Source organism: Poecile atricapillus, chromosome 10 (assembly GCF_030490865.1).
Source record: "Poecile atricapillus isolate bPoeAtr1 chromosome 10, bPoeAtr1.hap1, whole genome shotgun sequence".
Lineage (NCBI taxonomy): Eukaryota > Metazoa > Chordata > Aves > Passeriformes > Paridae > Poecile > Poecile atricapillus.
Genome location: NC_081258.1, coordinates 20,490,830 through 20,515,908, shown reverse-complemented (window position 1 = coordinate 20,515,908; position 25,079 = coordinate 20,490,830). Strand labels below are relative to the sequence as shown.

General features: G+C 63.4%; 1 protein-coding gene across 7 annotated transcripts; it reads left to right on the top strand.

The window, feature by feature from the left end:
* Positions 1-114: 114 nt before the first annotated feature.
* On the top strand, positions 115-25,002 carry CBFA2T3 (CBFA2/RUNX1 partner transcriptional co-repressor 3). Of its 7 annotated transcripts, none has more exons than XM_058846356.1 (12): positions 115-397; positions 17,552-17,695; positions 18,956-19,033; positions 20,090-20,331; positions 20,661-20,750; positions 22,138-22,319; positions 22,427-22,683; positions 22,788-22,873; positions 23,072-23,270; positions 23,406-23,474; positions 23,620-23,810; positions 24,258-25,002. In XM_058846356.1, exons 2-12 carry the CDS (start codon positions 17,578-17,580, stop codon positions 24,531-24,533), a joined length of 1,788 nt encoding a protein of 595 aa, XP_058702339.1. In that variant the 5' UTR covers positions 115-397; positions 17,552-17,577; the 3' UTR covers positions 24,534-25,002. The 7 variants fall into 7 exon arrangements, with proteins under 7 accessions (XP_058702339.1, XP_058702344.1, XP_058702340.1 ...); XM_058846361.1 differs by lacking the exon at positions 115-397 and adding an exon at positions 7,892-8,036; XM_058846357.1 differs by lacking the exon at positions 115-397 and adding an exon at positions 10,109-10,124.
* Positions 25,003-25,079: the final 77 nt, after the last annotated feature.

Here is a 25,079-nt window from a genome sequence, read left to right as displayed (position 1 = left end):
TGGAAAGTCAGACCGGAATGGCTGATAGGGAAGGCAGAGCTGGGCTTGGTCACAGATGGTTCCTGTAGGGGAAGGACACGGGCGCAGCTGCCCGGCCACCCCCACCCGCCGCATTATCACTGCCCGGCAGCTGTTCACCTTCCCCTCGCCATGGGACACGGCTCCGCTGCCACCGCGGCCCCGGCCGTCACATGAGCGGCCCTGGCGGCCGGGCGGGCAGGACACCCCGCTCCCCTCCGGAGCTCGGCATCCCCGGCCCCGCCGCAGCTCCTGCCCGCACCTGGGACCAGCCTGGCTGCATCAGCCCCGGCGGGGCTCGCAGACTTGGGGCGCTGCCGCCGTCCCCTCGGGACCCCCCAGAGCGCACAGGGACCCCTCTTGGGCAGGACCGGCCAAGGTGAGAGGCAGCGGCGGGAGGAAGGTGGCGATGGCGGTGCCATGTCCCGCGGCACGGGTGGCTCACCCCGGTGCCAAACGCGGCCCTGGGCAGGCAGGTGCTCCCCGAGGGTGGCACGTGGCTGGCACCAGTCAGTGCATCCCCTTGGGGACCTGCCAGCGGGAACGGGGAGCCGGGACACGGCCGGTGCACCGTGGGGCCGTCATGGGGACCAGTTCGGAGCCCGCTCTGCAATTAAACCTTCCCATAACGAGTAATCAGCCCCGAGGATGTTTTATTTCCAGCATTTCAGTCCTGTGTTTGCTGGCTGTTTGTGCTCCTTCTGGCATCGGCAGCTCACATCCGACCCCACGGGCCGCTGATAGTTTGCGGTGTGGAGGCTCCGTGGGGATGGAGCATCCCTGGGCACCGAGGCCGAGGGGCTGGGGCAGCTCTGGGGGGCTCGGGAGCTCTGCTGGGCCCGTGCCCGGCACGGGCAGGAAAGTAGAGCCGGCTGAGTCACCGGTGTGAACAATGCTGGCCCCGTGCCTCGCTTCCCCTCACTCCCCACCCCGCTCCCCCTGCTCCGGCCGCAGCCCCCTGCCCACCCCGGGACCCGCCCGGGGCCCAGGGCCGCACAAGGGCAGCCTTTGGGTGCACCGTGGGCGCTGCACCTGTTGTGCCGCTTCACCGTGGGTGGGGGAGCCCCGCTGGGGTCCCTGGCGAGGCGCTGGCACATGCCAGGCTCCGGCACGCTCCGATAAGGCGCCGGGAGAAGGCGGCGAGGCTCGGCGGGTACCGCGCTCCGGAAGGCTGCAGCCAGGGAGCCGTGCAGATTGCTGCGGGCTCGCCGGGCTGCCCGTTAGGCTTTTGGCAGGAGAAATGTTTATTTTGTTGGCCAAATATCTCTGCAAACTTCCTGATTTCCTTGCGGCCGGCGAGGCACCGATAGGGCTGGCGAGGCCGTTGCGGCCCCGCTCTCCAGGCTCGGCAGCGAGAGCTGTTATCTCTGATGCACAGCGGGCAGGGAAGAGGTGGAGAAAGGGAAATGAAATACAACAGAGGTGGCACATTTTTTGCTCTTGATAACAAGCCCTGCTTTTAGCCTGGGAACTTGGAAACGATGCAGGTGGTCAGAGACAGCCACAACGTTCTCTGCTGCCGTGGCACATCTGGACCTCGTAACAAACCCCAGACCTCAGCTGGCACCAGGCCGTGGCTCCCCATGGCATGGCCTGGCGTGGCACAGATCAGCACCGGCCTCCACACAGCCAGAGCCCCAGGATGAAGGATTTTGGTGCTGGGAAGGTTCTGAAAGCAGCCCCAGGGCTTGGATCTCCATCCGAGCTGTGTGCTGGAGTGAAGGCAGGCTCACACCACCTCCTGCTAGCTCCCATTGATTTTTGCAGGGATGAGAGGTGTTGGAAGTGCAATGCCTGCTAATTAAATTCCCTTCATTATTGGGAAGGATGCAGGCAGTGCAGCCTGTGGGATGGGGAGGGCCAGGAAGGAGCTGGTCCCCACGGTCAGGGCAGGAGAAGGGGAATGTGAACCTGTTGTGAACTCGAGGGCAGCTCAGGGAATTTTGTTCAGCATCTCCCAGTGAATTCCTGCTGGCCAAGGATGAGGCTGGCAGGATTTCCCACTGGGTGCTGCTCCCATGGAGGTGCCAGCAGTGTCTCCATGCACCCCAAAACACCAAATCCTGGAGTCAAGGCCAGGAGTCATCTTTGCTTTGCAATTAAAACACTTCCCAGGCTCTCCGTGGCAAAGAAAAGCTGGAAACTCGGCCCCTAGCAGCCCCAAAACCTGGAGGCACCCAGAGGAACGGTACGGTATCCTAAAGTCTCCCATTTTTGAAGGCAAGCCGGTGATTTTCCGGAGCCGGCAGCGCAGGGCGAGCAGGATGATAAGCGGTAGGGGGTGGTTTCCCTTTGAATGCCACGGAGCAGGAACGAATCTGTCAGCAATGAAAACAGGATTTTTTTTTATTTTTATTTTTTATTTTAATGGAGATACGCTTTTTTCCTTTTCTATGTGGAAGTTGTGGGAAAGCCACAAAGCCACTGGATCTGCTTCCACAGCCCGTGGGGCTGCTCCTTCCAGCCCGGTGGCTGCAGGGTGGGTGAGCCAAGCCTGGGGACCCCCAGGAGTGGTCACGGAGGGAAGCCAGGCACAAACGAAGCCCCTTTCCTGGGAAAGGCTGGCGCACGGCGCTTCCTGCCGAGCAGATGTCCCCGGGCGGATGCGGCTGCGGCGGGCGATAGCTGGCGGGCAGGCGAGCGTCTTCCTCGCTGGCTCCCCACCAGCCCCTTATCTCCCTGCTGCATTCCCCGATGGATTAACGTGCAGGAAAATCCAGCGCCAGGGCTCCTGCTGCAAGCGAAATGCCAAGGGAAGAGCGCCGGGGGCTGCAGCCTGGCTCCCGGTGCTCGCTGCCGGCGCCGGATGGATTTAGGCGCTGAGATTTGGGCCAGCACATCCGTGCTCGCAGCCAGGGCGATGGGAACATCCACGGTCACACCGACCCTTCCCAGCCCTGCAGCTCCCTGTCCCTGCAGGGATGCTCCAGGGAAAGGGGGATCGGGGACCCCACAGCCGTGTTGGGCTCTGCGCCGCTGCAGCTTGCGAGCCCTCGTTGTCACCGAGCTCAGAGAGGTACCCAGGGGTACCCAGACAGACAGACGCGCTGGGGGTGACACAGGAAACCTGCTCCGGCACGGCTCGGTGCCCGGGCCTGCAGCCATCGTCCCGTGAGAGCGGGCGGAGGCAGGACCCGGGGTGGCACAGGGGTGGCACAGGGGTGGCACGGGGGACAGGCTGAGCCCTCGCCCTGGAGAGGGGCGAGGTGTGATAAACCAGCACCGGGGGCTTTTTTAAAAAGCCTGAGGCTTGTGAAGAGGGGATGCAGCCGGAATAGCGATCAGCTCGTCCCGGCACTGCCGGGAGCTCCGGGAGAGCCGGGAGAAGGGGACGGCGCATAACCAGTGGGAGGCACGGGGAGAGCGCCGGCTCACTGCTGGCTGGGCACCCACGAGGTATGAAAAGCGTCCCCAACACTGCTGAGACAAGAGGGGACATCTAAGGGTGCCCTGGTGGAGCTGGGAGCCCGGCACCCACCGCGTTGCCCCGGGGCGGGGGTCATGTGCAGGGGCACACGGATGGCACATGGTGGTGACCATTTCCTGGGAGGTTTTGGTACCAGTTGCCTTCATCTGCCCTCAGCGAGCGCTTTATCTCCCGGCACGCACCATGCCAAGGCCTCAGCGCTCCCTTTCTCCCCCAGGCTGTGCCCTGGGGTGTCCCTTCCCCTGGGGCGGGTCCCTGGCACCTCCAGACCGCTCCACGCAGCCCTCGGTGGGCACACCCGGCAGGGAGGGGGGACACGAGCCAGCACCGCGGGCACAGGGGATGGGTGACGGTGACACCCTCCCGTGGGACCGGGACACCTGCGGGGTGGGCGGGCACGGATGGGCGCTGGGGAGGGCGCACGGCGGTGGCAGATGTCACCTCCCCACAACAAAGGCAGCACGGATCACCGCAAGGTGTGCGGCTCATCCCGGGCTCACCCCGCCATCAGTCACGAGTCAGGACAGGAGTTTCCACCCTCTCCCACGGGTGGGAATGCACCGGGGCCCCATCCTGCCCCGGTTCCAGATTTGCCGGGGGAAGGATTGCCAGCCCGGGGTTGGGATGGCTCCAGCCGGTTATCGGGCTCTGGCAGCCGCTTATCTCCGCTCCAGCCGTTCATTTCCCACCGCAGCGGAGCGGGGCCACCGGCTCTGCCGGGCAGGGCTGCTCCCATCGCCTGTCCCCAGATACCCCGGGAGCCCCAAGAGCCCAGGGAGCTGAGGGATGGGGGAATGTTTTCCCGTAGGAATCCAGACTCCCCCTTCATCCCATCCACGGGACCCAGGCGTGTGGTGGATGCGTGGCCATGGAGCTCAAAGCAGTCCCGGGCTGGGAGCGGGTTTGGGGCAGGAAAGGGTTAAGCCGGGGAAGTTTGCTCACTCTCAGCAATGATTTAAACCAGACAGAAAGGTTCTGTCATCCATCACGCTAACAGCCAGATCATTGTGTTTTAAAGTGTCTGTAATTGCAGCAATACAGAGACCGGGAGAAAGATAAAGGCTGGGAAGATGCAAATGCCGAGGGGAAGCGGCAGCCCCTTGCACCCAGCGGGGACAGATCTGGGGACAGCCTTGGGGACAGCCGGGGGTGCCGGGGGACAGGCGTCCTCCTGCACGGTGATGGCACGGGGTGGGTGCCGGGGTGTCTTTGATGTGCTGGGAGCATCCACAAAACAGCACAAGGGCACAAACCCCGCGGCAGGGATGGGTAGGGAAGGGGCTGAGTAGGTGCTGGACTCCAAGTATTGTTTAAAATTTACGTTTTTATCTTCCTCATTATCGCTGGATTAGAAAGTGGCTCTTTTTTTTCCTGTCTCCTTCAGGATGCAGAGGATCCCAGGGATAGGGTACAAAGGAGGGTGAGAACTCGCCCAAAGCCTGCAAGGAGGTGGCCACGGCCACGGCCACGGGTGCCGGGGCTTTGTCCCAGCGTCCCAGGCCACGTGCAAAGCCGCCGGCGGGGAATTATTAACATTCAGCCGAACCCCGCCGAATAAAGCGAGCTAACACAAATGTTTATTTTCACAGTAGTGAATTATGACTTCAATAGACCAAAATTACAGGCTGCGTGCGTGGAATAGGAACGCGGCAGCCCCCGCCACCCAAACGCCGCCGGGGGGGACGCGGAGGCTCTGCCCCCGCTGCTGTCCTGGGAGGTGACAGTGCCACCTGCCCGTCCCGACAGCGCTGGAGCGGCTCCTGGGCACCAGGGGCCAGGGCAGGGGGTGTTTGGTGCTGTCCTTCAGCCGCACCCCAAATGAAGGAGAGGTGGGGACAGCTCCCAGCAGGTCCCTGTGACACTCTGGTGGCCTGGCAGGTCACAGGGGTTCGGTCATCGCCAGGCTGGTGGCACTGCTGGGCACTCACAGGAGGGGTTTGTGGTGGTTCGAGGTTTGCACTCGGGTGTGTGACACGGGTGGCCGGGCTGAGAGCATGGTCACCCCCAGGGCAGGTCCCTGCTCTCTCAGCCTGATCCCGAAGGAGCCCAGAACTCTGGGAACGCTCTTGGGCTGCCTGGCTGATGCCAGGGATCCACAACACCTCGACCTGTGCTGGGAACCGCGTGTCCAGGTGTCCCCAAGCACACGTGGTGCTGGCATTTGTGTGTGCCATGCACTGCCAGCCGTGCAGAGCCGGGCTCTGGAGAGGTGGGAGTGCAGCTGGGCCGGGAGGATTTTCCTCCGGTGCTCCCGTGCCACCGGGGCCAAGGCCAAAGGTCCCCGTGGGAATGAGGGCAGCAGGACCCGGAGAAGCACAGCTCCTCTGGGAACCCTCTGGGAGCAAGGGATGGAAAACTGGAGCTGGGGCTGGAGGGGCTGGGTCAGGATTCTGCAGCACCTCCTGCTGTGACCCCTCAGCGAGGAGAGCTGGGCTGTGCAGTGACCGTGCAGTGATCATTTGGGGACCGTGTGGTGGCCACACAGTGGCCATGTGATGGTCATTTAGTGGCCACAGAAGGGTCACTTGGTGGCCTTGTGGGGATCATTTACTACCTATAGAAAGGTGACTCAGTGGTCATGTGATTGGCATTTACTGGCCATGCAGTGGTCACACAGGGTGAAGCAGTGGTCACACAGGGCCATGCAGTGGTCATTTACTGGCCATGCAGTGGTCACACAGGGCCATGCAGTGGCCATGCCAGGCCCGTGCAGTGCTCACACAGTGTCGGTGCCTCAGCCACGCCAGGACCACGCTCTGGCTGCCCAGTGGCCACGCAGCTGTTCTGTGGCAGCAGAGCCGTGCCGGGTGACTCCTCCTGGCAGAGCCGCCGCTCTCCCAGCCCCTGGGAAGAGGGTGAGGATGAGTAATTCACCCGGCACAGGGCAGTGGCAGAGGGAGGCAGCTGCCAGGCACAGTAATTACACACAGGCAGGGCTGGGGCTCGCAGGGAAATTCGCAGGGAAATTCACAGGGATTGTGTTCCCGAGCAGCAGCGTTGTAGCAGGACTTGGGGAGGGGAAATTTGAACGCTGTCCCCCAGCTGGCACGGGGCACAGGGGAAGGGTGTGCCAGGCAGCCAGATGTGCACCCCCTGCCCCGCAGCGCTGTCAGGGAGGGTCCCACCGGCATTCCCAGCACTCAGCTGCCCTTGGAGCCCCAGCGAGGCCCAGCAGGGTGGGGGGCTCTCCAAGGCCGGGCTGGGATGGGCATGTGGGACTCTGAGGGCTGTGCCTGTGGTCTTGTGGGTGCTCCAGCACAACTCCAGCCCCTGGGGAGGGAAGCTGAGCAAGCGCAGCTCCATCCCCCCGCAGCCCCCCAGCCCCTTGCAGAGACCCCCACCCTGCTCCAAAGCCTTGACTCCTCCCATGGCCCCGGACAAGTCCTGGCCCGTTCCCTTGCAGTCCCTCCACCTCCCTCAAAATAACTCCCAGCCTCTTGCAGCTCCCCAAAACACGCAACTCCACCGCCCATGCAGCCCCTCACTCTCAGCTTTGCAACCCTCGATCTTTAGCACCCCCAGCTCTGAAGATTTTGCAAACCCCAATCCCTGCAGCCCCCAAGCCCCGTACACCACCGTGCGCGGCCTTCCTGTCCCCAAAGTGTCACCAGGTCCCACGTGCTCCCTGGGCAGCCCCATGTCCCCGTGCGGAGTGCCGGTGTCACGCAGCCTCGTGTCCCACTCCATCCCCCGGTTCCGTGCAGACTCCCCGGTGCCACACGGCCCCGTATCCCCGTCCATCCCATCCCGTTCCCCTCCCGGTGCCGCCCGTTCCGTGTCCCGTCCATCCCATCCCGTTCCCCTCCCGGTGCCGCCCGTTCCGTGTCCCGTCCATCCCATCCCGTTCCCCTCCCGGTGCCGCCCGTTCCGTGTCCCGTCCATCCCATCCCGTTCCCCTCCCGGTGCCGCCCGTTCCGTGTCCCGTCCATCCCATCCCGTTCCCCTCCCGGTGCCGCCCGTTCCGTGTCCCGTCCATCCCATCCCGTTCCCCTCCCGGTGCCGCCCGTTCCGTGTCCCGTCCATCCCATCCCGTTCCCCTCCCGGTCTCTCATCCCGGGGGTCCCGCTCCGGTGGCGGCGGCCGAGGGGCGCCCCCTGGCGGTGGCGGCGGGCCCCGCTCTAAGGCAGCGGCGCGGGCGGGCCCCGCTCACTCCGGGCCGGGCGGGCGGCGCGGCGGCAGCGGCGGCAGCGGCGGGGGCCGGGCCGGGCACGGAGCGCGGCCGCGGGGGCCCCAGGGCCGCGGCGCGGCGCCGGGAGGATGCGCCGCCGGGCAGCGCGCAGGGGGTGAAGCGGCCCCGCGGATTTACCGCGGCTTCTCCGCCCTCCCCCGCTTCTCCGGTGCCCCCCCTCCGGGGGGAGGGGAAGCGCCCCGACCCCCGGAGCTGGCGGCGAGCGGCGGCCCCGGGCGCGGCGAGCGGCGGCGGGCAGGTGCCGGGGGCAGCCGCCGCCGCGGGGCCGCGCTCCGCCAGCGCCGGCCTTAAGCGGGCCGGGGCCGCCGCCGCCGGGGGCCGCTGCCGGCTCTGGCCGCTCCTGCCGGCCCCGCCGGCCCCTGCCTTGGGACTTACCTCACGCCTCCGCCACACCTCAGGACGGTAAGTGCCGTCCGCCAACGGGGACGGGGACGGGGAGGCTGCCGGTGCCCGCGGAGGCTCCCGTGAAAGCGGGGCTTGGAATTCTCCCGGTGTTCTGGGGATGCTGTCGGTGCACAGGGGAATCGGAGGCTCCCGGTGCCCGGGGAGGCTCGTAGGGCAGAGGGGCTGTGGGTGCCACCGGTGTTCGGAGGATGCTCCCGGTGCGTCGGGGAATCGGAGGCTGCCGATGCCCGGGGGGGTTCCCGTGGAAAAGGGGCTGGGAATGCTCCTGATGCTCGGGGAGCCTCCCGGTGCCCGGGGGACGCTCCTGTTGTGCAGGACTCCGAGATGCTCTCGGTACCCGGGGGAGGCTCCCGGTGTCGGGGAAGCTGCCGGTGCGCAGGGCAGTAAGAGGCTCCTGCTGCTCGGGGAACACTCGCGGTGCCCGGAGGATGCTCCCGGTGCCCGGGGGATGCTCGCGGTGTCAGGGCAGCTGCCGGTGCGCAGGGGACGGGGATGCTCCGTGTGCCCGAGCCAGCGCGGTGCCGCCACGGCGGCGGAGCGGGGCAGGGCGAGCGGGGGGCACAGCCGGGGCGAGCGGGGGCACAGCCGGGGTGACACGGGGGGCAGAGCCCGGGCGAGCGGGGGCAGAGCCGGGGTGACACGGGGGGCAGAGCCGGGGCGAGAGGGGGCACAGCCGGGGTGACACGGGGGGCACAGCCGGGGCGAGAGGGGGCACAGCCGGGGTGACACGGGGGGCAGAGCCGGGGCGAGCGGGGGCACAGCCGGGGTGACACGGGGGGCAGAGCCGGGGCGAGCGGGGGCACAGCCGGGGCGAGCGGGGGCACAGCCGGGGCGAGCGAGGGGCAGCGCTCGGAGCGGCTCCGTGTCGGAGGCAGCGGGATCACCGTGCCCGTGGGCCCCGCTCCCACGGACGGCGCTGCCGGGGGGTGGCGGGGTGCGGACCCCTCTTCCCTGCGCTGCCGGGGCGCTTCCTGCTGTCCCCTCCGTGTCCCCCGTCGCCGTTTCCCGAGCGCCGGGGCGGCGTGGGGCGGCACAGCGTCCCCGGGAACCCACGCGAGTTTGTGCCCACCCCCCAGCAGACCCCCCCCGGCTGTGGCTCCCGATTCCTGCCCAGCGGAGTCCAACTCTTTGTCATCCCCGCATCCTCCTCTCTGCCCGCCAGCTCCGCATCCCGCTCCCGCTGCTGGGGACTCGGAGCTGCAGCCGTGTTTGGGGGCGAGGCGGAGCTGAGCTTGGCAGAGTTTGCGGGAGGAATCCCAGGACTGTTTTGGGAAGTTGCAGCTCCCTTCGTTCTGTATTTATGTGCGAGGACACGGGGCCGTGGTGGGGACACGGGGCTGCGCTGGGACCGCTCGCAGAGTCCTGGCGTGTGCCGGGGGATGTTTGTTTGGATGTGGATTGGGGAAGGAAGGCTCGGGAGGCTCCAGCGCTGCCCTTCATCACCGCCTGCTCTCGCTTTCCCTTTGGAATTCCGCTAAGCTGGGCAGCCCGGCTTTGCCAAGGGAATGCGGAGCGATGGAGCGAGGCTCTCCCCGCGCTCCTCCGCGACACCGAGCACAGCCAGCTCCTCCCGTCATTCCCTCGCCGCTGGATGGTGCCTTCGGATACCGCAGAGCGTTTCTCTAGTTAAACACACCTTTTCTTGGAATTCTTTTTTTTTTTTTTTCCCTCTATTAGCCAAGAAAAACTTTGCAACTTTCCTTCGCTGTCGGAGAGGAGCCACTGCCGCTGCTGCGTTTCATTTTGTTTTTTTAATTCGAGGTCACGTGTGCGTTGACAGTGTCTTTGATTCCAAGCGATGGTCTCGTCTCCAGCTTAGGAAGAGCTTTTGAGCTCTTCCCTCTGTTGTTTTCTCTCTGTTCAGGAACAAAGAGATTTTTTCTGCCTTTAATTAAAAGGAATATTAATTCCCTGCTCCTTTGTCGAGCGACTTGAAGACACTCTGCGAACATCCGTCTGCTCGGCGCCGCGGTGGGCTGAGCTGTGCTGTGGCACAGGGCATGGAGAAATGGGGGAACCATCCCGAAATCCCACGGCAAACACGGAGCGGCAGCCGGGGAGGATGCTGACAGCCGCGGTGCTCGGGTGAGGAGCCCCATGGAGCTGAGCTGCCGCCTGGGGTGGGCTCTTGGATCCTCGGAGGTTTGTGAGGCAGGTCCCCGTGCTGAGAGTTTCCACGCAGGGAGAAATTCCGTGGCTGGGGAGGCGAGTGGAGGTGAATTTGGCTGTGCCAAGGGGGTTTTCCCTGCCGGCTGCCTCCCATGCTGGCAGGTAAGGTTTTACCCGGGAGCACAGAGATGTTGGGTGTGTTTTGTTTGGAAAATGTGAGTGCAGATGTTGATTTGTGTGGGGTAGAGGCTGTTCTCCCACGGCTCCGGGAACTGGCGTGGTGTGGGTGCCGGCTTTGGGCAGCGGGAGCAGGATTCGCCTCTTACATCGGGAACTTTCAGGATGGAAAAACATTCTGGTGCTCAGCCCCACTCCAGGGGGGAGGGGGCTCTGTAGGTCCCACGGGGAACCTGGGGCTGGCAGGTCTCTGCCGACGCTCCTGGAATTCTGCGGCTGAGCCATGGATGTTTGCACGCGTGGAAATCCCAGGCAGGATCCAGGCGTTGTGGAAATGGGGTCTCGGTTCCGTAAATCCCTGCTGAAACCTGGGGGCACTCGGCTCTGCCCGTGCTTGTGCGCGGTCCCCTGTCCTGCAGCCACCTCGGGAAGGTGTATGGGTGCTGTGGGGTGCTGTGGGACCCCCGGGGAGGAGAGGCACCCCATAAATATCTGTTATTACACCTCTTCGCGGGAGTGAGTGGACTGGCAGCGAGCGAAGCAGGAAGAATGCAGGGCTGCCAGGGAGTGCTGGGGGACACACAAATCCCCCCACAGCAGCACCGACCCTCTTCAGCCCCCATCCAGAGCATGGAGGTTTGGGGCACAGCAGGGCCGGCTGCTGTGAACGGGGCTGGGAGGTTTGGGGCACAGCCCAGGGGTTAAGCTGGGTTTAATCGCTGCTGCTGGGGCCGGGGGGATGCGCTCCGTGCTGCGGGTCGGATGCTGCAGCCTGAGCTGAGCTTTCCAGGCTGGATCTCACGTGGGAGATGGATTTAGCTGCCCCGAAGGATGGGGACCATGGCAATCCTTGCCAGCCAGACGCAGGAACAGGCTGGTGGCACAGAGGACACCCCCTGCCCGGCTGGCCTTAGTTTGGCGTTATTTTTGGATTTCCCGAAGCTGTTTTCTGCCGTCCCTCCCTCCCACTGTGCTCAGGCTCCCCAGGGGGAACCCCACCTTGACAAACCCCCAGCTTTCCTTCGGAAGATGCCGACCGATGGTTCCAGCAAACATCCAAGGGATTTCCTGTTTATTTTGCAAAATTCTCATTAATATTTTTTTTCCTGTGTTCTTCGATTCAATTTCACACGGGCAAAATCGCCTTGAAATGGAACCCGCGGCTCAAAAATAGACAAAGAGTCGGTGAGGCAGCAGCCTGGAGGCTGTGGGAGAGCACGGCCGGATCCGGCACCCCCTCGGAGCCGGTACCAGGCTGGCGCCTGTGGGGCAGGGTCTGCCACGGGGTCCCTGGGGAGCCGGCGGCGCCTCGCCGTTCCCACGGAGCCGGGCTGTGGAGGGGGAACTTCCCCTTCTCCAGTCGCTCTCGGTCTCCAGGATGCCCCGAACCCCCTGCGTGTGCCACTTGTCCCCGCTCCAGCCATCAGAGCCGCTCTGGGGCATGAGCATCCCCAGGATGCAGGAATCCCCGGCTGGGGCGGGTTTTGGGGTGTCCCTTTGGGGCAGGTTTTGGAGGGATGGTGCAGCCGGGGGTGTTTCCTGCCTGGGGGCAGCTCGGCAGGGTCAGCCCCAGCCCTGCTCCTCTCCAGGTGTTCCGGGCTGCCCGCGGCACTGTTTACTCGCGGTGTTTAGCCCGGATATTTAATTTCCAGGAGTGTAAGGCAGCTGGGGAGCAGCAGGGTGTGGATGTGTGTGTGTGTGCCCGGTGGGATGAGCCCGGCGGTGGCAGCGGGCACGACCCTGCAGCAGATACCGTGCCCTGGCTGGGTTCTGGTCAGGGGGACCCCCCAAACCGCTCCTGTGCGAGGGGGACCCCCCCTCCCAGCCCGTCCCCCTGGCAGCAGCCACGTCGTCGCCAGCCGCTGTTGACTCACAGGCTCCGCCGTCGAGTCCCGGGGCTGAGGCCGAGATGCTTTTACAGGCAGGGCTGAAATGCACAAAATGTTCGACTTGTAAAATATGTAGCGTGAGAAAATAGCCTTTTCTGCTCTCCTCCTCCTCCTGCCGCCGCTCCCTGCCCCATCTGCTCGCTTGGAAAGCTTCCCGCAGCCGGGGGGGGGCTGGCGGCGCCCGGGGTCCCTCGCCAGGGATGGCACCCACCCGGTGCAGCCGTGCCCAGGGGCTGCCCTCGGTGCCAGGAGGGCTCCCGGGGGCAGCACGAGGATGCTCCCGGTCCATCAGGATGTTTCTTCCTCGCTCCTCTCGCCATCCCAAAGTTTCGCTCCGCGGCCGCGTTTTGAGGAGCGCGGGGCTGGCACCGGGGGATGGCGCAGGAGCCCTTGGGGCATCCCGTGGGGTTTGGGCTTCCCAAAACCTCTCCAGAGGCTCCCGGGAAATCTCCCTGCGAGGCGCCCCGGCAGCCCCGGGAGGCCGGAGCTGGCCGCGAGCCACGGTTTTCACCTTAATCCATCATTATCTGGGCACATTTCGGATCCTTGCCAAGAGCAAGGTGGGAAGGGGGGGTGTAAGCATGCTTTCCCTATTCCCCTGCCATCCTTTTTGCTGCCTGTGTGTAATTAACAGAGTAATTAAAAACAGGATGAGTTAATTGGTATTCATTTATGTGGCAGATGTTTTTAATTGAGATACGAAACAATTTACCTGTTTACATAAACAATAGCAAATGAAGGCTTGTAAAACAGAGAGGGCGCCTTTTTTTTTTTTTTTTTTTAAATTTTTTTTTGGCTTTTTTGTTGTCGTTTCGAGGAAAAATCAAACCCATCCCCATCCCCCACCCCCGGCCACGCTAGCTCGGGGCGAGCTGGAGCTGCTGGCACTGCCTCGGTGGCACCGAGCCAGCTGGTTTGGGTCCCTGGGTGGATGGCTTTGGCTTGAAAAGTGGGATTTTGTGGCGTGGGGAGCCTGGCTGAGGTTGCTGCTGTCCCGTGTGGAGCTGTGCTGTCACCACCATGCTGCGGGAGGTGGAAGGGGACCGGGACTTGGGAATTTGCTGGGAATTGATGGCCTGGAGCTGAGTGAGAATCGCCCGTGGGGCACCTGCCAGCAGCGCTGGCATTCCAGGGATGCGGCTGCAAAGTGAATTGGGATGTACCTGAGCGTGGGGAAATCCTGGAATTGTGCTGGTGGGAGATGTCCCAGCTGGGCCAGTGGCACCAGACCTGTCTCAGGATGCCCGTGGGAAAGGTGGGGGTGAGCTCCAAGGGCTCCCCGGGACTGGAGCCGCCTGAATCTGGTGATGCCTGGAGAGGGCTGAGCTGGAGCAGAGGCTGCACAGAGCTCAGGATAAAGCAGGGATTTATTGAAAGGCCCTAAAGGACACACCTTGGGCACTACAAGAGCCTGGCCAGGCCTGCACCCAAGATGGACCAAAAATGGACAAGTGGTCATGAGGCCTCACATTTTTATAAGTTTTGGTCCATCTGCATATTGGGGTTAATTGTCCAATTATAGCTCCAGGTTCTGCAGTCCCATCCTGTTCTCTCTCTTCTGCCCAGCGTTGTTTCTGCTCTTGGGCCTGAAACTTGTAATGATTGTCCTTGGTACCAAGCTGGAAAAAGAATTGTTTTGTCTGGCTGCTCTGTGAAGAGAGCTCACTGACACTGAATATGAAGCTCTAAACCACACACCTGGGCAGGGCAGAATATGAAAAATATGAAAGCTAAAACTTAAGGCATCACTGGGTTCCTTTACAAATCGTGCAGTTTAGTTATTGGATTTACTTTTAAAGGGCTCCATTAGTGCTGATGAGTGCTGGGTGTGGATTGCTCCCTGCTAGGCTGGCTCCCCAAAACGAGCATCTGGGACACCCTGGTGATGGGTGGGCAGCATCCCTCCAGCATCACCATGGAAACCTGGGATGGTTTGGGTTAAGAGGGGCCTTAAAGCTCACCTCATTCCACTGCCATGGCAGGGACACCTTCCACCATCCCAGGCTGCTCCAAGCCCTGTCCAGCCTGGCCTTGGACACTTCCAGGGATCCAGGGGCAGCCACAGCTGCTCTGGGCACCCTCACAGGGAACAATTCCTTCCCAATATCCCACCTGAACCCACCTTCTGTCAGCATCCCACAGCTGCACTCCTGCTTTCTCCTGCTCCAAGCGCACCTGGGGATCAACTCCAAGCTGCCTGTTGTCACCTTTGTCACCACGGCCCAGGGAGGGGATCGGGATGGGTGCAGAGGGGAGGAGGGAGCTGATCCCAAACAGGGAACCAGGATGGGTGCAGAGGGGAGGAGGGAGCTGATCCCAAACAGGGAACAGGGATGGGTGCAGAGGGGAGGAGGGAGCTGATCCCAAACAGGGAACCGGGATGGGTGCAGAGGGGAGGAGGGAGCTGATCCCAAACAGGGAACCGGGATGGGTGCAGAGGGGAGGAGGGAGCTGATCCCAAACAGGGAACCGGGATGGGTGCAGAGGGGAGGAGGGAGCTGATCCCAAAAAGGGAAGCGGGATGGGTGCAGGGGAGGAGGGAGCTGATGGTACCGTGAGGTGCCACCAGCTCTGCCGGGCCGGTGCGCGTGGCTGGCGCTGCTGCCCGGCCTCAGGCACTGCACACTTCCAAACCTGCTCCAGCTGGGACAGCTCCGGCCCTGCCACCTTATCGGGGAGTTGTTCTTGGCCCCGCCGGCTGCGGCAGCTGAGGAGCAGGAATGCTTCCCTGCCTTTGTTTCGGAGGCAGCCTGGCTTGGGGAGACGTCGCCTTCAGCATCTGGATTTCATTTGTGGCCATTTGGAGAGCATGAAGGATGCTGGGCGCTGGATTCCCTTTAACCCCTTCTTGGCCCGGGAAGCTTTGCCTGCAGGGAGCCGGAGCCGCATCCAGGGCAGCTCCGTGCCTGCTCCATCCCCATCCCTGGGGAATGCTCATCCCGGAGCCGGGAGCCGCCACATCCCGCTGGTTGCCCAGGGACGAGGCAGAACCCCGGGCTTGTGGTGGCTGGATGGGCTCCCTGGGGCTGTGGGAAACAGCAAACAGCGGGCTGGGATGGCTGCCAGCCGTGTCCCTCCGGCTGCAGTGCCCCTGTGCCCGCTGGAACGCTTGGCCGTGTGACAGTGTCACCCCAGCAGGGACCCGGGCAGTTAAACCCTGCGTGTGACAAACGGGGGGCTCGGGGTCACACAGGGGTGTGCGGGGGTCCGGCATCCGCTGGCCCCGGGGGGCAGGGTGGGGAACAGCCGCTCCCGCCAGCCCAGGAGAAAATACTAATCCTTTTATTTTTATATTATTACTTATTCATCTGGGCTGCACAGACCTAATGGAAACCAGATGGAGGAAAACAGACACGGCCCCGAGCGGCTGGGACAAATTACCCCAAAGAGAGAAAAAAACAGAGGGAAAAATAATTCCAGTGGAGTTGGAGTTGTGCTGGGGATTCGCTATTTGAAGGTGCTGAGGGGAGGCTGCACTTGGCTCCCCAAAATCTCCTTTGCTCTCCTGGAGCTCATCCCATCCTGCAAAGGTCCTGGATTGGTGGTACAATCGTGGTTGGGTCCTCTGGGCATTCCAGGCTCTTTGCCCCATTGGATTTGGGACCGTTCCTGTGCCTGTCTGGCCGTGTTTGGGTTGCAAACACCTCAGGGAAAATTTAAAACTTTAAGAGAAAAAAAAAAAAAAAAGAAAACACAAGAAAAACCAGAACCAGGCCCCATTCCCCTGCTTGCTCAGCTTCATGGAAACTTTCCTGCTGATGGCAAGCTGTGGAAAAGCCATGTCAGTGCCAGGATGAACGTATCCATGTTTTCCCCTTGGTGTGGGATGGAGTCAGGGCAGCGAGGGGGAATGGAGCTGGGATGGGGATGCAGGCAGGGACGCTGCCAGGGCTGTGACAAGGACAGGGGTGGTGCCAGGGATGCAGGCAAGGATCCTGTGGGATCAGGGTGCTGCAGCTGGGACCCCTCACAGGGTCACGCTCTGTGCACACTCAGGGCTCGTCCTCTGCCGTCAGAGCTGGATCCTGCTCCGCTGAGTGACAGGGGAAGCCTGGAAGCTTTGCCCAGAGATGGGCATGTCAGTGAAAAGGAAAACAAAGTGTTTTTCAAAACAAGCTATTAATTCTGGCAGGCCCTGTAAGGAAGCTGAGGTTCTGGGGAGAGGGAAGCTGCATGGCTTTGGGATTTCTCCTGTGGCTGGGGAGGGAGAAGGGAGCGAGGAACTGGAGCTTGCACATCCAGGTGTGTGCAGCATTCCAGGTGCTGTGGACAGACAGGGATATCCATGGTGCTGGAGCCATCCAGAAGGATCCTGTGGGTGACCAGCCGAGATTTTGGCTCCCACCACCATCTCCTGGTGCTCCATGCGCCGTGGGCTGTGGCACATCCCCGATAGCATCTCCGTGGGGATGAGGCCCTGCTTTTATTTAGCCCGGCCAATGTGCTGTGGCCGGGTTCAATTAATCTCCCCGCAGTTGCCCTGGATTAAGGATGAATATTGGATTAGTGGTTATCAGCCGGGCCGGGTGGGGACCACGCTGGGGCTCGGGGGGTCCCCATGGCCGGGGTGGCGGCCGCTTCCATCTTTGGCCGGAGCTGTCGGCAGCGCGGGCACGGTGACAGATCCCCACAGCTGCCAGCACTTGTGGCCACCCGTCACCGCCAGCGTGGCAGCCGCGGGGCCCAGAGCCCGCAGCGGGGCTGTGCTGGCCCGAGGGGATGGCGCTGGCACGCTCCTCCCGGAATGCACTGCCGGGCGTTTTTGGGGTTGGGAGCACAGGGAGGCGGGAGGGAGGCGGCGATGCCCGGTGGGGTGATGGTGACGGCCGGGAGCTCCACCATCCCTGGATTGCAGGATCTGACCTTGCAGGGCCACTCGGGTCGGTGGGGACAGTCACTTGGATGTGTGGGTCCTGCCAGCAAGCAGTGGCTGCAGTGATCCCACGATCTCTGCCAGCCCCGATGCTGCCAGGGATGGTGAGGGGTCAGCGGGCAGCAGGAATTCCCTGGATGTGTCAGGAGGGTGCCAGCAGCGATGCTGTGACAGCAGCGATGTGACACAGGCTGGGCACAGCACAGCAGTGTCTGCTCCTGGTGCCAGCACTCTGTGTCCCTGCTCAGGGCACTGCGTGGCTGTGCAGATGGGCAGCAGGTCCATCACCCCCCCCACGCGGGACACCAGCCGTGTCCCTGTCACCTGAGTTCAGAGTGGGAGCGGAGACGCCCGGCCCAGCCCGAGGTCCCCAAGTGTCCCCTCTGCCCCTGCCCCCTGTTTGCCAGGGAACTGCTGCCCTGCCTGGCACACCCCGCTCACCACCCCGTGCCCTCTTCCCGCAGATAACGCGGAGACTCCGGCCGCCACCATGCCCGACTCGCCGGCCGATGTGAAGACTCAGGCCCGCTCCACGCCGCCCAGCATGCCCCCGCCGCCGGCCGCCACGCAGGGAGCCACACGCCACCCCTCCTTCACACCCAGCACCAGTGAGTACCGCGCTGGGGACGGACAGACTGCCAGCCCGGGGCTGCCCTGCGCCCTCCCTGCACCTCACACCCGGCACCCGGCGTCGCAGAGCCCGGCACGGCGCTGGCTGGGATGTGGGGTGGCATTGCCTGTGCTCGGGCTGGAGACTTTCCTCGGGTATGTTCCCAACTCGTGTCTGGAGTTTGTTCCTGCAGGGAGCACCGTGGCACTGCCCCTGTGCCCTGGGGACAGGGACATCCTGCTCTTCTGCCACCCCGTCACCAAATGCTGGCACAGAGCAGCGCGTGGCTGGAGGATGGTGGGTGGGCTTGGGGGAGTTCCTGTGGATCGGAGACGGCCCCGTGGTGCGTCCCAAGCATGTGGGGACACATCTGTGGCATGTGGCACACAGTGGTGGCAGGGCACTGTCATGGCTGGGATCTCCTTGCTCTGCCCAGGCTATGGTGTGGTGGCATCAGGGGGCACCAGGTGGGAGTTTCAGTCTCTGTAGTCGGTGCCAGAGGCACTTGGGCTCATTGCACACCCGCAGGGATCAGGCACTGTACCGGTGTCACTGTCCTGGCACGAGGATGGACAAGGCACATGCAGTGCAGGATCCAGACAGCCAGGGGACGAGGCTGACCCCGTGGCAGGAGTGCCAGTGGCCACTGCCAGTGGCCACTCTGGTTCTGCTGAGACTTTTCCTGGGCATGCACGTGTGCAAGGGTTTTGCTCATAGCTGCTTCTTGCTCAGAAAAACCCCAGTGAGGAAGAAAAAACCCTAAAACAAGCCCTGAGATCCATCCCCTGGCACCTGCAGCCCTCCAGCGGCGTTTCTGGACAGACTCTCTAGAAACCAGCTCGTGCTTAGAGGGGGTTTGGGTGTCAATCCCAGCCCTGTGGCTGATGTGGCAGCCCAGGTGTGGCTGGGTCTGGGATGAAGGACCAGGGGTGCAGATGGCCTCTGCACCATGGCTCAGCACAGAGCAGGGTTTGAGACACAAGGCTGGGAGCATGGAGCAGCTAGGCAGGGACACCACGGCATTTCAGTTGTTCTTGCTCCTGAGGGACCTCATTCGGTCCCTAAAATGTCAGGGGTTTGTCAAGCAGCCGAGCATCCGTCCCCTGAACCCTCCCAGTGGCTGCAGCGGGTCCCTGGTGGGGCTGGCAGCTTTGCCCATGGCACACGTGCCCGTGGTGAGGAGCATCCCGTGCAGGGCCCCCAGCCGAGAGCTGCCCCCTCTGCTCTCTCATCATAGCGTGTTTTATTTTGCTTGCAGATCGAGACGCTGGCCCTCCGACGTTTCTGCCTCGCGGCCGTTTTCATGGTTGCTTGAAATGGTCGATGGTCTGTCTTTGTAAGTAAAATGAAACGCCCGCTCTCATGAGAGACCCGAGCGCAGCCGCAGCCCCCGGGGGCGCTCCCCGTCGCCAGCCCCTCGCCCTGCCCCGGCGGGTCACGGGGATGCGAACCCCAACCCCATCCCGGCCCAGGGACATGTGTGCTGTCCAACTTAGGAACGCACCTGTCGCGGGAATAAAAGCACTTGTGGCCGCCGGGTTATTTTCGGCACCTCTGCAGCGGGCGGCGGGCGCTGCCCGGCCGGAGAGCGAGCGGGAGCCCCCCAAAGCAGGCAGGGCTGGCAGGGCAGCGCAGCACCCCCAGGTCAGTGGGATCCCAGCGGGACAGGCGGGGCCGCGGTGCGATGCGTGTCGGGACAGGGGTGACCCATGTTGTCACCTGTGCTGGCTGTCGAGACAGGGGTGACACGCATTGTCACCCGCTCCATCGGGACAGGGGTGACCCACGTTCTCAGCTGCGCCGGCTGTTGGGACAGGGGTGACACGCATTGTCACTGACAATGTTGGGACATGGGTCACCCACGTTGTCACCTGTACTGGTTGGGACAGGGGTGACTCGCGTTGTCACCCACGCCGTGGGGAGAAGGTTCCTGTGCTTGTGTGGAGCAGATGCAGCAGAGAGAGGTCTGCCACTCTGCTGGTTGGTGCCCCAAAATATCCCCCTGGATCTCTTGGTGTGGGGTGTTCAGGCAGCTCCCGTCCTTCCCGGCATGGAAGTGGGGACAGAGGTGGCAACGTGCTGCACGCCAGGCTGGGCTCCATGGGAAATGGCTGATGGATTCTCTCTGGGAGTGCTCAGCAGCTCTCGGAGGGGCAGGAGGGAGCCCCTTCCCTTGGCTGTTGAGGAGCTGGATCAGGCCCTTGCTGCTCTGGCTCCTCACAGCCCACAAAGCACCGGGGCGGCCCCAGGGACTCACCAGCATCCTGAAGCCTTCCAGAGGCTGCCAGCCCCGCGTTACCCAGCTGGACACTCCGGTCCTACCGTCCCAGCCTTGTCCCCACGGTGCCAGGGCACAGCCACGCGCTCTGACCTCCCGTTCCTGTCTCCCCAGTGATGAACGGGAGCAGCCACTCGCCGACCGCCATCAATGGGGCTCCGTCCACCCCCAACGGGTTCAGCAACGGCCCGGCCACCTCCTCCAGCGCCTCCCTGTCCACCCACCAGCTCCCTCCAGCCTGCGGCGCCCGCCAGCTCTCCAAGCTCAAGCGCTTCCTCACCACCCTGCAGCAGTTTGGGAACGACATCTCCCCCGAGATCGGGGAGCGGGTGCGCACCCTCGTCCTGGGGCTCGTGGTACGTCCGTGGGGTCAGCCACGGGGTCCCCCGCATCTGAGGATCCTGGGTTTTCTTTTGGGGATGGAGATGCTGCTGAAAGGGAAAAAGAGTGGCCTAGATTGATCTAAACCCTGGAGGAAAGGGGGTTGTTTGCCCAGCGTCTCCTGGGATCTGCAGAGCCAGTGCAGGGTTGGTCCTGGCTGCTGGCGTCACCAGTGAAGCCTTGAGCGTGGTTTTCCCTTGAGTGTGGTTTTCCTGAGGAGCAGGAATAGGGGAGGAACAGCCAAGTGTCCCCCAGGGGTGTGGGGGGCTGGGCCAGGGGTGCTGAGCCCAGGCTGTCCCCACAGAACTCCACCCTCACCATCGAGGAGTTTCACGCCAAGCTCCAAGAGGCCACCAACTTCCCACTGCGACCCTTCGTCATCCCCTTCCTCAAGGTGGGTCTCCAGCCTGGGCAGGGTGGGATTCATGGCAGCATTTCAGGGGATTTAGGGCTGGCTTTGGGGCTGGCAGCTGCCTGTGGGTCTGCCCGTGTCCCCCCAGGCACACGTGTGCCCCCACACGTGTGGAGTCACGCAGGGCTGGTTGCAATAAAGCAAGGGGTCGGCCCAGCTGCTTGCCATTTGCAATTCATTAAAAATTCCCTCTTCTTTTTTATTTGCCTTTTAATTTTGCGCTGACTCTGCAGTGTCACCCCTCTCTGGAGGTATTTGCCCGGTGCTGGCACAGCTGGCACTGCCAGCAGATGTTTGAGCCTGGTGTCCCCTGTCCCTTGTTAGCAAAGGAATAATTAAAAAATGCAAAAATAGCCCCTTTTCCACCTCTGCATCCCAGCCCCCCCAGAGCAGGGCTCTGTGAGTGGAGGTCCATGCTCATCACAGGAATCTGCTGGAGTGGTTTGCTCCTGGCTGAGCTGGAGGGGACGGCAGAGCCGCCCTCCCCTCCTGTCCAGTTTGCGGGGTTTTTGGGATCCGTGGGAGCAGGGAAAGGTGAACCCCCAGGCCTGGCAGGCACTGGTGGCCCTGTGGCTCCAGGCAGGCTGGGATCCATCCCCGCTGTCCCAGTGCCAAGAGCGCAGCGGCCGCGCCGGCCGCCCTGGCACCCCGCTCCCAGCTGTTCCCACCGCCCGCTCCAGATGTTTCTCATTATCCTAACTGCAACCAGCCGGGCTCGGCGTGCTTCCCAGACTGGGGACTTGCTGTTTTTGTGGGATTGCTCCCCCCGGCCAGGGAAGGGAAGGGGAGGGAGGGTCCGGCCCTGCTCACCGCAGCTGCAGCTCCGGCTCGGGCGCTAACGTGTCCCACAGATGGGATTTGGCTGCGGCTCAGCTGCCTAAGGCAAAATCCAGGGCTGGCGGCCAGAGCGCCGGGCAAAAGGGGGTTCTGCTGCTTAATTCCTGCTGCTCCTGGGGCTGCAGCGCCGTGGGGGGACACGGTGGGTGGGTGGGAGAGAGCTCCTTACAGATCCTTACAGCTGGGGGTGCCACACGGGCTGGGGGTCCCGCAGGTGCCATCCCCAGGGAGCAGCGTGGGGACAGGGTGGCCGAGGTGGCTGACCTGACCCAGAGACGATGCTCTGCAGCCCCTGCCAGGATGCAGGAGGGCTCTGTTGAAGCTGTGTCTGAACCCTGTGGGGTGCCACACCCGTTCCCCAAAAGCCCACCTGGCCCCTGGGCACGCTGCTGGCATCCCAAAGCTGTTCCCTTGGGAGGAAAGGGAGCAGGACCCCAAAGGAAAGGCACCCCCTGTCCGTGGCGAGCTGGGGGCACAGCCAGGCTGCTCGGGGGGGTTGTGGGGCTGTGGACTGGACTGTCACCCCCCGCAGGCCAACCTGCCGCTGCTGCAGCGGGAGCTGCTGCACTGCGCCCGCATGGCCAAGCAGACCCCGGCCCAGTACCTGGCCCAGCACGAGCAGCTGCTGCTGGACGCCAACGCCTCCTCTCCCATCGACTCCTCCGAGCTGCTCCTGGAGGTGGGCGAGAGCGGCAAGAGGAGGACGCCAGACAGGTGCCAGCCGGGGAGGGGCGTGCGGGATTTTTCAGGGACGCATCCCTGAAAAGGGGAGGCTGTTCCGGGGGGGCCCAGTGGGGACCGACCTCCTCTCCTCCGGCCAGGACCAAAGAGAACGGTTTGGACCGAGACCCCCTGCACCCCGAGCACCTCAGCAAGCGGCCGTGCACCATGAGCCCAGCGCAGCGCTACAGCCCCAGCAACGGGCTGAGCCACCCCCCGAACGGGCTGGGGCACCCCCCGGCCGGGCCCCCCCTGCCCCAGCACTACCGCCTGGAGGACATGGCCATGGCACACCACTACCGGGACACCTACCGGCACCCCGACCCCCGGGAGCTCCGTGAGCGCCAGCGGCCCGCCGGTGAGCCCTGCGGTCCCGGTGCACGGGGGGGAACGGGGCGGGGACCCCCCGAAAGGAGAGGGGTCCAGCAGGGGGGCTCACCCTGCTCCGCTCTTGCCTTGCAGCCGTGCACGGGTCGCGGCAGGAGGAGGTGATCGACCACCGGCTCACGGACAGGGAGTGGGCGGAGGAGTGGAAACACCTCAACAACGTACGTAGTGTCCCTGCCCCATGCCATGCGTGTGTCCCTCCACTCTGCCCTCCATCCCCACCGCGTCCCTTCACGGGGCTTTTCTCCCGAGCCTCCTCTGCTCCCGCAGCCGGCGCAGCACCCTGGAGCCGGCACAGCCCGAATCCCTGTGTCCCCTGCAGCAGAGCCCCCTCCCCATCCCCGCTGTCTCCCCCGCAGCTGCTCAACTGCATCATGGACATGGTGGAGAAGACGCGGCGGTCGCTGACGGTGCTGCGGCGGTGCCAGGAGGCCGATCGCGAGGAGCTCAACCACTGGATCCGGCGCTACAGCGACGCCGAGGACATGAAGAAAGGCAGCCCCCCCTCCGCACGCCCCCACAACTCCTCCTCCGCCGCCGCCGAGGCTCCCCAGTTAGGTACTGACCCCCGGGGCCGGGGGCTGCGCCCCTCTCCGGGGTGCCCGCGCCGTTCTCCCGGGGGTCTGGCGCTGCCGGCGGGTCCGTTCCGAGGGGACCGCGTCTCCTAAGGGCGTCCCCCTCTCTCCTTCGCAGACGCTCACCGGGACTTTGCTCCGCGCCCGCTCTCCGGGTACATGCCCGAGGAGATCTGGAGGAAGGCTGGTGAGTGCGGGGTGGGCACCAGCAGGGCACCCAGCTCCCCTCGTTGGGATGCCTGCGGCGCAAGAGGAATTGGGGGTGGTTTTGCGGGAAGGGGGGATGCCGGGGCACCGGCACACCCCGGCCACGCTCGGCTGCTGCCTTCCAGAAGAAGCCGTGAACGAGGTGAAGCGCCAGGCCATGTCCGAGCTGCAGAAGGCCGTGTCGGACGCCGAGCGGAAAGCCCACGAGCTGATCACAACGGAGCGCGCCAAGATGGAGCGGGCCTTGGCCGAGGCCAAGCGCCAGGCGTCCGAGGATGCCCTCACCGTCATCAATCAGCAGGAGGACTCGAGCGAGGTGGGGACCCTGGGGGATGCCTTGGTGGCAGCGCTGGTGTCTGGGAGGGTGGGAACAAGAGGAGAGGGGAATTCCTGCACCGAGATGGGGATGCGGGGTGTGGGCAGCATGTCCTGGATGTGGATGCAGTCTGGGATGGTGTCCATGGTCTGGGATTAGGGGGGACCTGTTTCAGGATAGGGGAGCACAGTCCAGAGTGGATGTGCCTGGTCCAATATGGAAATACACAGTCTGGCATGGGTGTAGATGTTCTGGGATGGACGTTCCCATTCTGGGATGGACGTTCCCATTCTGGGATGGATGTTCACATTCTGGGATGGATGTTCCCGGTCTGGGATGATGGAGTGCATGGTGGTCCCAGTGATGATGGTGGTCCCGGCTGAGGGTGCCCAGCCTGGCCTGGGGGTGCACATTCCAGATCTGAGGCCGTGTTCCCCGTTCCCGCAGAGCTGCTGGAACTGCGGGCGGAAGGCGAGCGAGACGTGCAGCGGCTGCAACACCGCGCGCTACTGCGGCTCCTTCTGCCAGCACAAGGATTGGGAGAAGCACCACCACGTCTGCGGGCAGACTCTGCAGGGGCTGCCGGGCCCCGCCGCCCCCGGGCCGGGCCAGCCCGACGGGGTGCCCGCCATGGCCAGCAGCCCCAGCGAGGCGGGCTCGGTGGCCGCGTCCCGCGCCGGCACTCCGGCCACGCCGGCGCCGCTGGACAGCGCGTCCCGCTGACCGCCCGCGGGCTGCCCGAGCCACGGACTGCACCCGGTGCAATTTCCTCAGCTACCTGACTCGTGTGACCTCCGAAACGACCTCTCTAGCTCTCACAACTAATCCTCACGGATCCTCAAACTGGGCTTTAAGTGGAGTTAAGGCAAATACCGGTCTCTGTTCTTTCTTCAGTCTTTGTTTTGGCTTTTTTTTCGGTTGGTTTTCTATTGGTTGGGGGATTGTGGTTTGGGAATTTTTTTGGGGTTTTTTGGTTTTTGGGTTTTTTTTTTTTCCTTTTTTGCTCTTTGGATGAGGGATTTGGCTCCAGCCTCGCTACACGGTGCTGTGGGGAGAGACCAGCCCGATCCCATCCCCCAGCTGCGCTGCTGAGGGGCTCACTTGGAGGAGGAAAGAACCTTCTTTTCTTCATCTCTCTCTTCCTATTTTTTTTTTTAAACCTTCTTTTTTTTTTTTTTTTACTTTTTTTTTTTGGTAAAAAAAATAAAGAAAATAAAAAAGAAAACGTCGGACTCTTTGGCTTTAAGTAAGAAATTGTAAAAAAGGGAA